Source organism: Monodelphis domestica, chromosome X, assembly GCF_027887165.1.
Source record: "Monodelphis domestica isolate mMonDom1 chromosome X, mMonDom1.pri, whole genome shotgun sequence".
Taxonomy (NCBI): domain Eukaryota; kingdom Metazoa; phylum Chordata; class Mammalia; order Didelphimorphia; family Didelphidae; genus Monodelphis; species Monodelphis domestica.
This window is the reverse complement of record NC_077235.1, coordinates 30,606,863-30,625,347: the sequence shown is the minus strand read 5'-3', so window position 1 is coordinate 30,625,347 and position 18,485 is coordinate 30,606,863. Positions and strand designations below refer to the sequence as shown.

Sequence of the window (18,485 nt, the reverse complement as noted above, 5' to 3'; positions counted from 1 at the left end):
CCCTCATGGAGACCGAATTATTTAGAAGAGGAGAGAAAGAGAAAATGGAGAATGAAGGTGGGGGTAGTTAAGGAACAGCAAGGGAATAAGAAAAGGTTAGTTTGCAAGCAACTAGAGCTTCCAACCTAGATGCCTTAGTAAAACCTTTTTTTACCCCATTCCTTAGCCTCATAATTAAACTGTATGGGCTAAGGATGCTCATGAGTGGGGCGGCATTGTATACTCCTTACTATCTCAACTAAACTTCAGGAGTGACACAATAGGGTTTGCCAGCATCTCAATTAGTAACAAAATAATTACAATTTTACTTCACTAAATTACTAATCTAATACCTCATAATTGTGTCCTTGGGTTTTCAAAGGGGGAAACAGAGAAATTAAGCTAGAAAGGTTTCTTTTAATAGGGATTTAGTGATTGCCTGACCATGTCTGTTACCTGTTACCAGTTGGCTAATCCTCATATAGTTCTTCATTATGGCTACAGGGTGAGTGACAATTTTTTAAGGCACCGCAACTCACAAAAACAATCTACTGAGACACAGAGAGGGGCCATCTGTGTCAGTGGAGGGAGCGCTCATAATGATGAAGGTATGAATGTCTGAAGTACTTAAACTTTTTTAAATTAAGAAAATCCTTAAGCTGAACTACATAGGAATTTAGGAAATTTTAGGATTCAATGAATTTAGTTCATGGTTCAGCAAATTAGAGTGATTCATTTGAGCTGTGGATCCATGATTTGGCTCAAATATTTAGATCTGACTTTTGGACAACTTTATGGGAGCTAACCTAGAATTTAGGCTGGGCTCTTAGATCCCTCCCAGAGAGGTTAGCCAGCCAATAGCTTAAATTAGACAAGTATCCATGCTACAGGAAAGCTGGGAGGCTAATGCTGGCAACAGCATCAAAATTTGCAAAGCAGTTGAGTTTGGGGACACCTAGAAACAGAAACATGCTGTGAACATCTGTTGAGTGTTGCTAGAACCAAGTGTACCTTTCTCTGTAAAATGGTAAGGTAAAAGTAGGTCTCTTTTCCTTGTGGCCTGCAATGCCAAAGTCCTCATGATGTTAAGTTTCGTTTTGGCTGCCCAAGTCCCACATAAGACTCATTCTAGAAGATGAGAAATATTTGCAGTTATGCTCAAATCAAAAAAGAATTCATGTAGCATATATGTCATGAATTGTTAATTCCCATCTAGCAACCAATGAGATAATAGTTTTATAGTATAAGGGAACTAAGAAGATCAACTAGTCCATCTCTCCCCATTTAATTGATGAACTAAATTATAATCTCCCAGATCTATATCTGTATATTTATATGTATTAAAAACACACAGACACACACAAAATATCACCAGATCTCATAGTATCTCTTGAGTTGCAATCTCACAACACCAACTGTCTTTAAGGCATACTGATTTGGATGCCCTAGGGACATCTTAAATATGGTTCTAAATGCATTCATCTCCCCCTACCCAAACCTTTCCTCTCCTTTCCTATTACTAGGCCCAGAAGCTTGATGTCAATTCTCTACTCTTCACTTGTGCCCACTCCACAAATCTAATCTATTGTTTAAGTCTTGCCACTTTCACCTTCACAAGCTTTCCCATACCTTCACGACTGCAGGCCCTCATCATCTCTTTCTAGAACTATTATAATAATCTCTCTCTACTCCAAATTATCTTTCAGTTGCCAAAGTAATTTTCTTAAAGCTGTAGGTCAGACCGTGTCATTCCTCAGTCTTCAACTTCAGTAGCTCACTTATAGTTATGGTCTAATATAAAGTCCTTTGTTTGACATTTAAATTCTTTTTACAACGCAGCCCTTTCTTACCTTTCCTCCCCTCCATGCTACTCAGAGATTTTGCTATAGTGGCTACTTTAATTTCCTCCCACACAATGTTCCATTTCCTGATCCTGCGACTTTTGACTGTGGTTCTCTCATGACTAGACTGCTCTCTCTTCTCTTCTATTTCTTGGCTTCCTTTAAGACTCAGCCTAAACTTTACCTTTCACAGGAAGCCTTTCCCGGTCCCTAATCCTTCTCCTGTAAGCATCTACTATCGCATCCCCCACTAGACTGGGAGCAGTTTGAGGGTAGGGATCATGCTTTTGCCTTTCCTTGTATCCCCACAGCGAAGGCCCACAGGCAAGTGTTATAACTTGTTGATATCTATATCTCTATCTCTATCTCTATAAAAAAAACTGGCTGAGGTCCAGATATGGGAAGAGTGCACAGGTACCAGAAACAGGATTCCAGTAGAGTAACCTTTCTATTATACCATGCTGTCCTCAGATAATGGGAATGTTTCAAATATTTTCAGTAAGTTGAGGAATTTTCCAGAAATATAAAATTTCTGCCTGCTGCTTTCTACCTTATATCATATTTGTTCACTATGTATTTCATACAAGTATTAAGAATTACCAATGTAAAAACCTTATTTTACTCTCTGGAGGGCAATAAACCACACAAACACATCTTTGTTCAGTCACTTCACTTTGAGAAAGGAGAAAAAGAAAAGCAGAAGGGAGGTGGGGTGAGGTGGGGGAGGAAATCAAAAGCTTCTAAGGGCCCACCTCTGTTTTCCCTATAATTGCCAACAAGCAGTCCACAGCCAACACAACAGAGGTAGCTCAGTGCTGGAAAAGGGGAAGAGCGAGAAGAATTCTATACAGGTTTTACTGGCTTTTGTTTTCTTACTAAAAGGTGCAGAGTCTAGGCTGTGTACACAGTACTGTAAAGGAACAAAACACCCACTTAATCATATTATGAAATATGACCTTACCCAAGATTTTAATCTCTGATTGCTAAGTAATTCAAAAGAACTATTACTAGAAAAGGTGTTTTCCTCAATATAATCTACATAAAATTTAACGGAGGTTAGGCATTACCTTACCTATTAAAAAGTAGCCAGTTGGGAGCTAGACAATTCATAAGCATTTGCTACAAACCTGGGTTTCAGATTTCTAAAGCCAGACACATGCTATTATAATGAAGTTGGGTCCTCCAATAATTTTCCAGCAAGTAGTAAAGGGCTGAGCTATGGTCTTCAGGATTTAGGAAGTCCTGAAATCAATATACTAAAGAAGGAGTTACTAGGAGTAGGAGGCTTTTACATTTCCAGAAAACAGACTAAGGGGATTTAAGAAACAGTAAGCAACAGAGGTAAATGGCAATAAGATAGCAGAGTGACAAAACAGTTTCAACAAAGGCTCTGAGTCAGGAATTTCAAACTCTAATAAATCCTCCTTTTCTCATATGCCCACTGTAAGGGACAAATAACTTGACTGTTCTGCATTTTGGCCTCACTGCATATAAATTAGGTCTAATTCCACCTGTACTTTTCAAAGATGCTGTATGGATGAAGAAAGACCTATGAAAGTGCTATTAAATGGTACAAATAAGACTTAAGAGTTTCAAAACAGGCCATAAGCAAAGGAGATCAACAAGTGGGTTTATGTGTCAGGCTACCTGGGCAGGTACAAAAGAAAGCACAAGGTACAATAACTTCTGTCACAAAACTGCAAAAGCCAGAAAAAAAAAATAAAGCTCACAAAGTTAAGTGCTTCATAAGTTTAGTTGGTAGTCCATCTAGTCCAATTCTCTCATTTAATGTACAAGGAAACTGAAGCTCAAAGTGGTGAAGTTACTTGGGGCCAAGAAATCTGTTAGTTAGGAAATGGTCCAAAAACCTGTATTCTCAGAAGGAATTCCAGAAATGCAAATTAAAACAACTTTAAGGTATTCTTCCATGGAAGTAAAAATAAATTTTAAAATGAAAAAACCCCAAAGGTCCTAGAGATGGAGAAATGAGTAGATTTACATATTAATGGTGATATTATTGATTGGAGTCAATCTTTCTATAGACCAAGGTGACAATATGTAACGAGCTATAAAACTGTTCATTCATACACACTGGACCCAGGAGTTCTAATATGGGGAATAGACTCAGAGGCACTATCCCAAAAGAAAAAAAGGGGGGTGTCCACAAAAAAGTTCACAGTAGTGTACTACTGCCAGAAACGAAGTGTCCATAATGAGTAAGTAAACTATGGTATATTAACAGGATGTAACAGCTATTAAAAATGACAAGCATCTGGGCTATATTTATGAATTGAAATCTAGGGCACCTCACCATACAACTGGTGGTATTAAAATGACACCTCAATAATATGTACACACAGAGGGGGTGGGTTGGGGGGGGGGCGCTAAAAAAAAAAAAAAGCAGCCTATACCAGTGATGGCAAACTTATGGCACAAGTGCCAAATATGGCACACAGAGTACTCTCTGTGGGCACATGCTGCCCTCCAACTCCTAGTCAGAGTTCATTACTAGAAAGGCAGAGGGAACTTGGGGGGAGCTGCTCCCTTTCCCCTCTACATTGTGCCTGATGACATTTTTTTACATCCCCCTGCCCCTCTGCCCAGCAGCCCAATGGGCACGCACAGGGGGTAAGGTGGGCAGCTCATGTGCGGCAAAGCTGGGAGGGTGCAGAGCTTGGGCCACTTCCCATCCCTTTTCTACGCTTGCTGAGGACATTCCTAACTTTACCCACCCCTCCACCCAGCAGCCCAATGAGAACACTTCCCCCCTCCCCTGTGTAGGATAAAGTGGGTGGGGGGAGGGGTGGTGGTGGTGGGTGGGGCAGGCATGGCACTCAGTCTCTGGGGGAGGGCAGGCATTACACTTGGTCTGGGGGGGGGGGGTAGGGGGCAGGACCTGGCACTCCACCTCTTAAAGGTTCCCAATCATTGACTTACACTATAATATGAAAAAAAGTGGAAAAAAATTGCTATGAACATACTGATTGTCATACTAAAAAACTGGTCATCTCTATATACTGACATCAATGAGAAGCAACTATGGAATGATAAAAACAATAGTTAACATGTATATAGTACTTTACATATGTTATCTCATTTGATCTTCACCATAACCCTATGAGTTATGTGACATTACAGTTCCAATTTTACAAATGAGAACCAACTTGCCCAGGGTCACAAAAACTAGTTTTTAAAGATGAAAAGAAAAAGAAGGGGAAATTGGCATAAATGATGAACATATCTAGGAAATCTGAAAGGGGGGCACCTGAGTAGTTAAGTGGATTGAAGTCAGGCCCAGAGATGGGAGGTCCTGGTTTCAAATCTGGTCTCAGACACTTCCCAGCTGTGTGACCCTGGGCAAGACACTTGACCCCCATGGCCTAGCCCTTACCACTCTTCTGCCTTGGAGCCAATACAAAGTAGTGATTCCAAGACAAAAGGTAAGGGTTTAAAAAGAAAAGAAATCTGAAAGTATCTTCAATGCACAACACTGATTATCCTCCCATCTCTGCAAAGGAATGTAGGTATCTTTTTTGTCTCTTGTTTTGAGTCATGCTTGTTCTCTGTAATTATACTCCGATTGTGAATGTGTGTTATGTTTTTTCTTTACCTGACTCTGCACATCAATAGGCATGAGTTCATAGAAATCTTTGCTTGCTTCTCTGTATTCACCACACCTATCATTTTTTATAGCACAGTAGTATTCTATTATATTTATGTGCTTTAATCATTCCTGAACTGATGGGCATCATCTTTGTTTTCAATTCTTTGCTGGCAAAAAAAGCGCTACTATAAAATTTGGTGTATGTAGCAACATTCTTTTTATAAATGTCCTCCATGGGTTATGAACCTAGTAAAAGCAGCTCTGGGTCAAAGAGCACAAATAGTTCAGTCACTTTATCTGCATAATTCCTAATTATTTTCCAAAATGGTCGTACTGATTCATAGATCCAACAATGAAATAGGTATAGTCCTATCTTGCCACACCTCCTCCAATGTTGACAATCCTATTTTTTGTTATCTTTGACAATCTGCAGGCTGTGAGGCAAAATTTCTGAGTTGTTTTGATGTTCATTTCTCTTTGTTGTTACTGATTTGGCAAAATCAATGTAATCAAGATTAAAAGGGAAACAACTGAGGGAAAAAATTTATAACAAATTTCTCATTTGTTGTTCTCATCAATGAGACAAATATCTCATTTCTCATATAGAGAATCAAATCAAACTTATAAGAATACAAGCCATTCCCCAGTTGACAAATGGTCAAAGGATATGAACAAGTGAAGAAATCAAAGCCATCAATAATCATATGAAGAATTGTTCTAATTCCCTCTTGATTAGAGAAATGCAAAATAAAACAATGCTGAGGTACCACCTCACATCTATCAGATTGGTCAATATGATAGTAAAGGAACAAGGCAAAATTGGGACACTAATGCATTGTTGGTGTAGTAGTGAACTGATTCAACCACTCTGGAGAGCAATTTGAAATTATGCCCAAAGGGCTAAAAGACTGTGCATACCCTTTGATCCAGTAATATCATTACTAGGTCTGTATCCCAAAGAGATAAAAAAAAAAAGGGGGGTGGGGGGGTGGGGAGAAAGACTTGCTTCTACAAAAATATTGATAGCAACTCTTTTTGTGATACCAAGGAATTGGAAATTAATGAGATGCCCACCAATTGGGGAATGGCTGAACAAATTGTAGATTATGATGGCTATGGAATATTATTGTGCTATAAAATGATGAAGAGGATGATTTCAGAAAGAGCTGGAAATACCTTCTTGAACTGATGAAGAATGAAATAAGCAGGACAAGGAGAACATTTTACATTAAAAGCAATGTTGTGGAATGATCAATTGTGATAGACTTAGTTACTCTCAGCAATACAATGATCCAGGACAATTCAGAGGGTCTTAGGACAAAGAATACTACCCACAGAAAGAACTGTTGGAATTGGGAAGCATGTAATTTTTCACTTTAATTTGGGATTTTGTTTTTATATGATTATTTGCTTATGAAATGGATCAATATGGAAATATATTTTGTGTGATAATACATGTATAACCCGGATAGAATTGCTTGCCAGCTCCAGGAGTGGGGAGGGAAGAAGGGAAGGAGACAACTTGGATCATATAACTTCAGAAAACTTATGTGGAAATATGTTAAATGTCATTGGTAAAATAAAAGATCTTATAATAAAAAATAGATTATTAATGATACAGAGAATTCCTTCCTATGAATAATAGTAAATTACGATTATAATTAGCAGTTTGCAATTCATATGAATAGTTCATTCCTATCCTTTGATCACTTATTTATCAGAACGCCTTATGAATATAATATATAATATATATAATAATATATACCTTGTGGTATCTGTATACATGCATATGTCACTGTGGAATATTTATCCACAAACATACATCATTATAGATGCTAATTGTTAAAATACTATGGATATATTTACAATAGTAGTTGTAAAGATAATTTTTTAAAATTCACTACCTATAAAATGTCACTAATATAAAATTTTGAAAATATGTCAATATGAAATAGTAATGTGCTGTTTGACTTTGGCAACTGCTTAAGAGAACGAAAATGGATTTTGTAGAACTTGGAAAGTTTAAAGAATGTGCATCGAAAACTTCTTATTGACTAAGAAGTCTATGTATATAGGCAGGGTACCTAGTGATAATTTATATATAGATGCAGTCCTAGGGTGAATCATACTTCCTATATTTTCTCATTGGCAAAGATTCACACTTTTTTTGTTTTACCTATAAACTGATTGTCCTCAAAAAACAAAAAACAAAACCACTTATCAGGGAAATTCCATACAAAGATTTACACACACAAACACACACTCCCCAATCTAGCTACTTACCTTCTATATTCAGGTATAATAATTTTGTCTGTGCAGAAGACTTTCAGTTTCAGGTAATCAGTTATCCATTTTTATCTTCTGTAATTGCCTCTAGCTCTTGTTAAGAATACATCTCCTACCTAAAAACTGTGAGAGGTATATAACCTCATTCTTGTCTAAATTTTTATAGTAGGATTTTCAATATTAAGGTTTTGTATCCATTTAAAATGCATTGTTTTAACTTATATAAAGTGGTGGTTATCTAAGCTTAATTTCTGCCAGACTACTTTAAAGGGATCCCAGCAGTGTATATCAAATAGAGGTCTTCCCTAAAACATTTACATTTTCTGGTTTACTGAATATTGACTTGAGTTCCATTGTTTCTAACTCTCCCCTGTCTAGTCTGCTCTGTTGATCCGACTTTTATTTCATGAGCAATATTAGATAGTATCGATGACTTACTACTTATAGGCTAAGTCTGGAAGAGCCATTCCCTCATATTTCATCCCTATCTCTTTTCATTGTTTCTCTTGATATTTTATTTTCTTTTTTCCAAATAAAATGTTACTGTTTTGCTGAGTCTATATGCATTTGATAATTTGGTACAGTGTTAAAACTGTTAATTAGCTTAGTTGAATTATAAACCATAAACACTAAATATTTCTCTAGTTACTGAATTTGTCCTTTTTTTCTTTAAGGAAGATTTTGTAATTAAATCTGTACAAGTAATTTGTGGCCTTTCATAGACTGATACCCAGAAATTTTATATATTTAAAAAAATTATTTGAAATGGGATTTCCTTTTCTATAATTGCCTCTTGGATTTCTTATTATTGTCACATAGAAGCGAAGTTGGTATTTAAGAGTTTATTTTGTAGCCTATAACTTTGCTTGGAGTTTTCAATCTCAGTATCGGTGAATTCTCTAGGATTTTCTAAGTAAACCACCATATTCCATATCATTAGCAAACAGTGATAATTTTATTCCCTTTACTCAGCTTTGCACTTTAAATTTTCTACTCTTATCTTCCTAATATTGCTAACATTTCCAGAACTATATAAAATATTGGTGGGGAGGGGCAGCTGGGTGGCTCAGTGAATTGAGAAGGAGACTTAGAGATGAGAGGTCCTGGATTTAAATCTGGCTTCAGACACTTCCTAGCTGTGTGACCCTGGGCAAGTTAATTAACATCTACTGCCTAACTCTTATCCCTCTTCTGCCCTGGAGGCAGTACTAAGTATTGACTCTTAAGACAAAAGGTAAGGGCTTAAAAATGATAACAGTGTGAAGAGTGGATTTCCTTACATTTATTGGGAAAGGTTCTAGTATATCTCCCTGGCATATGATGATTGTTTTACAAGAAACTTTTCATGACTTTTATGTCCAGAAAGGCATCTGAGCAGATCAGTGGATAGACTGGTAGGCATGGATTCAGGAAGACCTCAGTTTAAATAAAGCCACAGATCCTTACTAGATGTGTGACCCAGGAAACAAATCATTTTAACTTTTGTCCACCTCATAATTTATCTCAAGTGTAAAATGGCACCAACCTCAAAGGGCTGTTTATGAGGTTCATTTGAGATAATATTTGTAAAGTGTTTAGCACACTGCTTGGTGCAAAGTAGGAACTGAAATAAATGCTTGTTGTATTCCCTATAAGTGATAGGCATTTGAAGGGTTTTTAGCATAAGTGAATGTTGTACTTTCTAAAAACCTTTTTCTGTATCTGTTGAGACAATTATATGGTTTGGGATGTTTTCTGATTTTCATAGGATTATGATGATTGCTTTCCTAACATTGAATCATCCTTGTATCTCTAAAAGAAATCCAACTGAAGTCATGATGAATGAGTTCTTAGATGAACTGCTGCAGTCTGCTCAACAGGATTTTATTGAAAAAATTTTAAAACAATTTTCATTAATGATCTCAACATAGTTTTTATGCTTGTGTTTTATCCTTCCTTGATTTAGTTACTGGAACTGTAGTTGTCTTATGAAAGTAATCTTGTAGAATGCTTTCTTTCTCATTTCCTGACAATAATTTGGGTATTACTAGTACTAATTGTTCTTTAAAAGTTTGATAGAATTCTCCTGTAAATATATTATGACTAGTTTTTTCCCTGGTAGTTCCTTTAAAGCAAGTTCTATTTCCTTCTCTGAGATTAGGTTATTTAAGATTTCTATTTGATCTTCTGTTATTGGGGTATTGTCTACTTAGGAAGGTATTTCATCATTTCCTTGGTGATCTTAGCTTTGGTGGCATATAACTATACATAGTAGGGTCTGATATTTCTTTTGATTTCTTCTGTTTTTGTTGTGATTTCACCTTATTTATTTAATATTTTTGATTTGATTTTATGCCCTACAGTTTTTAATTCAATTAAAGATTTATCTATTTTATTAGTCTTTTAAAGAACCAGTTTTTGTTTTTATAATGTAGTTAGCTTTTTGGTTTACAAGTTTATTCCATCTCTCTTTTTAAACATCTCACATTTGTCTTTATTTTAGGTTTATTTATTGGCTAATTTGTTAAAAATGCATATTCAGGTCATGAACCTATCTTGTTAATGATTAAAGGGATATTTTTTTCCTCAAAGTTACATCCCAGAAATTTTGGAATTTTATTTTCACATTTATTTTATTAGATATAAAATATCTATTGATATTATAATCATTAGCTTTTTCATTCACATAAGTATTGTTTCTATTTTCTCATCCACTCATTTGTTAGGGCTTTGTTAAGTTTCCATTTGGGTCTGTTGTTTTTTGTTTGTTCTCCCTGAACTTATTACAATTATTATTACATTATGTTCTATAGAGGATGCCATTATTATTCTGCCTTTTTTCTTTTTAAAAAACTCTTATCTTCTGTCTTGGAATTGATACAGGTATTGATTGTACAGGCAGAAGAGTGATAAGGGCTAGGCAATTGGGCTCATGGCCAAATAGCTGGAAGTGTCGGAGGTCAAATTTGAACTCAGATCCTCACAACTCCTGGCCTAGCTCTCTATATCCACTGAACCGCCTCAATTATTCTGCCTTTTTAACATTTGTTTGTAATATTCCTAGGACCTCACACATGGTCAGTTTTATGTAAAAATTTCATATCGGGCTCAGAAATTAAAAGGTACGATAAGTATTTTAGATTTAATTTCTTCAGGAATTTGTTCAGTTCTCTAGCCTCCCCCTCTGTTTCTCTCTGTTAGACTTGTCCAAAACTGAGAGAAGGACATTGCAATCCTCCTCTACTATCTTTATACATTTCAGCTAATTTTCCTATATTGACATTGGTTTGTTGTCTATGGTTCCTTTTGGCATAATGTGGATTCTTTCCCCCAACCCCCATGTGGTAAAAACTTGTTTTTGCTATGTCTGATTGTATAATGTCAATTCTTGCTTTTTTAAGATTCATGGCAGTCAATTTCCCCACCCCCTTCCCATATATTTATTTTGTTTTCTTATCAAATATGCCATTCTTTTTCATTATATTGGACTGTTTAATCCAATTGCATTTAAAGTTAGCAGTTAGATTTTTATTTTCTTCCATATCTCTAATGGTTGCAACTAGCTTACAGAACATGATCATAATAACATACAAGATGACTTGTGCTGATCTTTAAAAAAAATTTAAATGTTTTTTACTGTCAACTGAAACATGTGGAGTTTCATCTAAAAAAGGGCTAAAATCCATGAAGGAGTATTTTTATGATTATATGTGCATTCTCAAAAAGTTGTGATCTTGCCAATTCTGTAAATACTAACATGACAGAAGGAAAAAGAAAACTTCAACAACAACAGTTTTTGAAAGTCATGTGATGTGTTTTCAATAATATAAAATCTTAGGGAACTTTGATAGTGGTGCTACAATTTTAAATTATTTCGAATGGGAGAAAAGTTCATTGATATAGATAGCATTGAGGAAAAGTCTATGACAAAGGGGTAAGAAATGCTGCTTCTATTAAATCTCTCCCACTAAAAGGATTAGATACACTTGTTCAGGTTTATTTTCAAATTACTTTTCTTTTAGAGTATCTGTATCTACTTAACATTTGTTAAATCTCTTTGACAGGTGCATAGACACTGTAGGTGGTCTAGTCCAAAGCTATTCTAACAAGAATAGGCTCTTGCAGAACTAGTCTAAAAAGCCCAGTCAGAAGCTGAGAAAATGAGAGAAGGATTTAATAATGTTACCAAATCTCTATGCAAACAGTAAAATATGCAAGCGTTCTCTCATGTTTAACTAAGAAAAAAGGATCTTCATTATTATGTTTCTTACTATAGTAAAAACATGGCAACGAATTCAAATTAAACATTTAAGTGTTTCTATGGACAAAGATTTTATTTCACATTAAAATTATTGTAAAGAAAAATCAGTGCCTATACAAAATATTTAAAGATGTGCCAGAAATATAATTAAGATAAATAAATTATATTGTAATAATTATTTCCGTAGCATTTTCCAATGTTTATGTAGAGACGACAGAAAGATGCCAAAGCAATTTTACTAGATATGGCCTCCATTTTAAAGTGACGTAATCTTAATGCTGTTTCAGGCTAGTTCAAGAGGAATCTATTACATTCAATGAAATTCAAATTGTCTAAGGCTAATGTAAACTCAAATGTAAAATTTCATAAGACTGGTGATAAAGATGATCAAATATTGGATTTGGGAAGTCATACAAGGAAGGCTTGGACTCAAGATCAACAGGAAGATAAAGACTGAAATGGTGGTGGTAGGGGAGGGCAGGAAGGGGGCCAAAATCACCTGAATGGATCAGGAAATAATTCACATAGAAGGTGGTGCCTGACTCGTGTCTTGAAGAAAGAGAATGAATTCTATGAGACATGGGTAAAAAGGAGACTATATATGAGTGTTGGGAAATGGTCAATGCAAAAGCACAAAATAGTGTCATTTATGAGGAAGAGAAAGGAGATCAGTATAGCAAGATCCAAGAGGATGGTTAGGACAGGATCAAGTGAGTAAATGGGTTTAAATGTCAAAAAGATTTATATTTTATTCCAGGGTCAAAAGAGAGCAACTGGAGTTTATTGTGTAGGAGAGTGATATGGTCAGATCTAAGATGAAGGAAAATTGCTTTGGTGGCTGTGTAGAAGAGGATAGATTAGAGTTGAGGGTGAAGGGAGATTTGGGACAAAATCAATTAGGATAGTGTTTTAACAGTTCCCAGGTAAAAGGTGATGAGAGTCTGAACTAAGGTGCAAGCTGTGTGACTAGAGAGAAGGGGCCAGATATGTTACACTATGGTAAAAATGAGTTCCATTTCTGAAATGTTGCATTTGACCTCTAGTCTGAAATTCCAATATGAAGGTGGTTATAAGAAACTTAAAGCGCAGGGGAGAGAATTGGGCTGGAAAAAGCTCTGTGAGTCATTTATATAGAGATGACAAGTTAACTCATGGGTGCTGATGTCACCAAGAGAGAGTAAAGAGAGGGAAGACAAAAGGAAGGAAGACTGAACTCAGGAGTACACCCACAGTAAGTGGGAATAAGATGGAGCAATGAAATAGCTATAAGAACTTCAACAGGGCAATGTCATAAAAACTTAAAGAGAGGAGAGTAAGCAGGAAGAGAAAGTAGTTGACATGTCAAATACAATAGAGGTCAAAAAGGATGAGGACTGAGAAAAGACCAAAAGATTTGGCAAAAAAGAGATCATTTGTCACTTTGGAGAAAGCAGTTTCAGTTGACCACTTGGGCTGAAAGCCAGACTGCAGTGAATTGAGGGGTAGAAGTAGATGCAATCTAACATTTTGGTGAGATCCTTTATTTTAGGAGTTTAGCTAAATAAGACAGGGATAAAATCTTGACAAAATGGTGAAGCAATTTTTTGTTTGTAAAGGACAGGGGAGCTAGGCTTGTTTGAGGGGAAGAACCAATAAATATGGAGAAGCTGAAGATGAGAGGGAGGGACTAAGACTGAGAGAGCAATCAGCTACAGAATACTGGAGTTTGTTGGGATCAAGGGAATTTGTACAGGGATTGGCTTTGATAAACAGAGTCACTTCATTATTAGAGACTGACAAAGAAGCAGAGAATGAAGGACGATCTCAATAATTTTGAGATGAAGAGAATGGAAGAAGAAAGGGCTCATATGGCTAAGAGTTTGGGGGAGAGAGAGAAGTGTGGGAGGCTTTAGGAGAGAAAATAAATTTGCAAAGTTTCTCTGGGTAATATGATGGGAAGTCAATTACAAAGAAATAAAAGAGCTATCTTGCTGCAGTTTTGCCCAGTTGAAGCTGGCTAACATGAATTTATAATCTATCCAGTCAAGTATAGTTTTGTGATTTCCTTAAGTTATCTTCAGCAGAACCCAAATAGGAGCAGAGCAGCCAGATGGCGAGAATAATTCATGGTAGGGGTTTTGGCAAGGGAAAAGTGGAGCTATGACAAAGGGGTAAGAAATTTGAGAGTAGAGGACAGTGTGAAGTTGAAGGAAGAGCATTCATAGATGGTGAAAGTACAGGAGAGAGGAGCTAGCATGTTGAAAAGCCTCAAGTTTACACCATAAAATCAGTTAAAGGAACTCAGAATATTGCTACTGTTAGGTGACTTCAAGTAATCTGAAGGACTATGCTGTGGCAAAAGGATAAATCTGGTTTTACTTGGTTTCAGGGGAAGAAGCAGGATTGAAGTTGTAAAGTGGCAAAATAGGCTTGATGTCAGGAATGCTAGGCTAACAAGTGAAGTTCCCCAGAAGAGGAATGGACTGTCTGAGGGGATAGGGACTCTCCCTTACTGAAGAGAAAGTCCTCGAGCAAAGGCTAGGTGACTACTTGTTAGGAGCTCTGTAAAGGGGCCTTGTGCTCAAGCAAACAGATCACACCATGTGGCTACTGTGGGATGCAATGGAAAATTCCAGCCATAGCAACTCATGAGGATCATCTACTATGGTGACGTAGGAAAGAGGAATGAGTGCTCACACCAAGGGATCAATGGACATCCTGCATCTTTTGTAATCAGTGGGTCAAGAAATAAGACAAGGCATTATTTTCCCATCAATTTTTAAGGAAAAACAATACATAATGGACAAAAGTGTAAACTTTGTTGGGGAAAACTATTCTATGAAAATTTGAAACAAAGAAAAAGCACAACGAATGTACGAAAAGTCTTACTCTTGATTTCCTACACAATCTTACAAAGAACACCAATGGTAACTATATAAAAGCTCACAGTTGTTTTTACCTACTGGCTCTTACCTGCTCTGTGAAAACTGAAGAAGGCCTGCTTCAGTTTCTCACAGTGTACTGTTTTAGAAGGATTTCTGCCCTCTACTGGGAATCTATTTAATACTACTGCACTGTTTTTTCTTTCTTCTATTTACAAACTTCTTTACCAGAAGGCTGGGTTGTTTTTTTTTTACTATGCTAAGAATTTAAAGTTAAATATTTCAAATATTGTTATGTTATTATTAATACCTGGTGCCATAGGGGATTCTTTGTTGACATCTGTCAATGCCACTAAAATTTCTTGGGAGGGGGCATAAATGTTAATTATAAAGCAATAGTAAGTGGAGAAACATTCTCTTTAAAGGACTAAGAAGGCATTCTTGGGCATAGACCATCAGGGAAAAAAAGACATAAGGTAGAAGATTATGGGACCATAGACTTAGAAGTAGAAGGGGTACTAGAGGTCATCTAATCTAATCACATTTTGTAAATAAGAAAACTCCTAAAAGGTTAAGTGACATGCCCAAAGTCACCCAGATAATAAGTGGTTGAGCCAGAATTCAAAACCAGGTCATCACACTCCAAAACCAGCTTTCTTGGTTGCTAATGAGACTTGGTCACTCTATTATTTGGAATCATCCAAGCATGAATCCCTTTTGTTTAATATCCAACTGTATCTTATTTGGAAAACCTAAGAAACCATAGTTCTAATTCACATGACCTTGATTTTTATATATTCATGAAAATTTCCTGGACCATAAAAAAAAAAAAGCAACAGTCAAAAGAATTATATTTTACCTTTGGCAGCATGGGAGTATCCCGTTTCTTCTTTTTTTCGGAATTTGGATCATCTAATAAGTCTGGTTCAAAAGTATAAAGCTCAGTCAACTCATTCATAGTAAAATGACGCTCTACTTGTTGTTGATCAACAACACGGAAAGATAAAGACTGCTTGGTGACTTGACGATCATAGATTTTATCTTCCATAGTTCCCTATGTAAGAAAATGTAAAAGACAAAAACAAACAAAAAATATTTAATCAATATTAGTCATAGAGAAGTATGGCATTTCCGGTGAGCATTGTAACTTTCAATATAACAGGCATTAAAATAATCTAGTCTTCATTAGGACACAGCAATATTGGCTGTTTTCAACAGCAACAAACCCCCAAAAAGCCAAGAGAAGGGGGGTGTGATGTGCAAATAGAGGAAGGCTAGAGTTTAGTACCAGCAATTGCTTGAATTTCTACCATGTAAATTACTGAGATCTATTAGTTACAAATCACTGTTGATTATATATTTATGTTGCCTAATTATTATTTCCTTTCTGGATAATGATAATTTACTTTCCTATATTTATCTCTATTCTTGGGATTAAAGAGTGTACCTTGCTATTACATAACTGATAGTGAATTCCTTGTTTTTTTTCCCCCCATATCAGTTTCATGTTTAGCATTTTTGAAGTAGGAAGAAACAAGCAAGAAAACAAATGCCAAATATGAAGGAATTTTTACTTTTAAAATCATTTACCCATGCTAATCACCCCAGTGGCCTAATCAAAGTATGAATAATATAGAAATAGATTGCAGAAAGATCAATTTTGACTCTAGCTGCCTTGATATATGTTTCTTCTCTTTTTTTTTTTTTCAATTTAATGTCTGTTTTCCAAGTTATCACCAATGATATATACAATTGAAAACAGGAGGTGGAAGGGTTATGCAGTCAAGAGTCCAAGATAACAGATGGCCAGGCAGCCTGAATTAGCCCTAGGAGCAACAGAAGAAAGCATCCAGTACATCAGGAAGATGGGCTATCTGATTTCAGAAAAGCTGAAACACTAAGGTGACATGGAAAACAGACCAAGATAATACAAAAACCTAAACTCCAAAGAATTCATTATGGTCACTGAGGAAAATAACACAAAATTGAAGAAAATGGATGGGCAATGCTCTGTACTGATAAAATATATATATGCATGCCACAGAGAACTACTGAAATCTAGTTGTATGAACCTGGCTAAGCCATTTAAACCCTGATGGCCTAACTCCTTTTGCTCTTCTGTCATGAAATTGATAGTAACCCAGAAGGTAAGAGTTTTAAAAAATCCCAAAGAAACATTTATTATACATTTACTATGTGAATGCTCTAAGCTCTTAGTATGTAAAGAGAGGCGAAAAAATATTTATCACTATTTTGCAGATACCCCCTGTGTTCGTTTTCACTGATCCCATGTTATCCATGTCTTTCTACCACTTGGTTTTTATGAATTCCATATTTTATTTTATTTTTACATTCTTATGGTGAATTTATGCTTTTTTTTATTCTAATAAACTTCCACATCAGTTTTCCAAAGTTATATGATCCAAATTGACTCCCTCCCTTCTTTTGAAACAGCTAAGCAATTCAATCTGGGTTATATATGTATTATCTCTGTATAGTTTACAAAAAGACTCATTTCAGACTCACCTGAGCCAAGAACCTATAGACGTACACAGGCTTATTTTGTCCGAAGCGATAAACTCTGAATATGCTCTGGATGTCATAGGATGGATTCCAGGAGGCATCGAAGATGATCACTCGGTTAGCAGCTACCAGATTAATTCCAAGAGATCCTGCTTTGGTAGAAATGATAAACAGTCGGCCTCTAGAGAAACAAAGAAAGGTATTTTAGTCACCTCTGGTGAAATGATCATTTCTAAGAAGAAATTTTTTTATAATGCAGTCTTTTAAAAGATCAGAAGCTTTGGAAATTCATTTATCACTTTTTGAAATAAGCTAAATCTAAAAAGGAGACAGTGTAGTATAGTCCAAGTACCCAATGATTTGGACTAAAAGAGGCTTAGATCTGGTAAATAAAGTTCATTGTGGTTTATGGACAGACACGTGGCATTTTCCTGGGGTTTAAAGGGTTTTATCTAATGATTTCCCCTCATAGCTTCTGTATATTTAAATTCTAACCCAAGTTCTACATATTTTGCCCGGAGTACTTTAACTTAAAAAAAAAAAATAGCACTTGGTACATGTGACATTTCCAATAACACCTATAAAAATGAGAAAAAGATAACTATTAAATGAAGAAATGAACTACTGAAATGTATAATGACATTTAATTATTATGTATTGAAGTAAAACAATTGTGCACAAGTGTATGCTAAATAGATGCACTAACACAGATTGGGTGTCTTAATGGGGAAGCTTTATTGTGATTCCTGTCCATCTCCCTATACCTCAAATTCCTCTGAAAGATGAATTGATATTGACTAGTATGTGATGCCCCCAAATTTTAGGAAGTTGTAGCTACTGAAGCACAGAGAAGAACAGCAACAATAGTCAAGGTTGATGACCACAAAAACTTTATTTAGAAAGCAGTCAGTATGAGCATTACCGAATGCAGGTACTAAAGAAAAGGAAACGAGTTAAGATATTAAAAATTTTGTTAAGAAGCCAAATTGTACAATTCATAGACAGGATGAAATTCTACTTTAAGTTTCTCCTAGCCTTACAATTATGAATTTGAATTGACAACTTTTATGGTTAGATGGAAAAAAATGGGCAAAATGTTATGTGCACATAATAGAAATCATTATTCTAGCTTTTCAGAGAACTTTAATTCA

At 35.8% G+C, this 18,485-nt stretch overlaps 1 protein-coding gene across 1 annotated transcript in view; it reads right to left on the bottom strand.

Annotated features, from left to right (window-relative positions):
* The window catches only part of ATRX (ATRX chromatin remodeler), a gene marked incomplete in the record, with an annotated part of 191,522 nt that overhangs the window by 23,424 nt on the left and 149,613 nt on the right, over nucleotides 1-18,485 (bottom strand). The window contains 2 exon segments of the mRNA XM_056809652.1: nucleotides 15,671-15,865; nucleotides 17,338-17,515. Of these exon segments, the coding sequence (XP_056665630.1) occupies nucleotides 15,671-15,865; nucleotides 17,338-17,515 (373 nt within the window).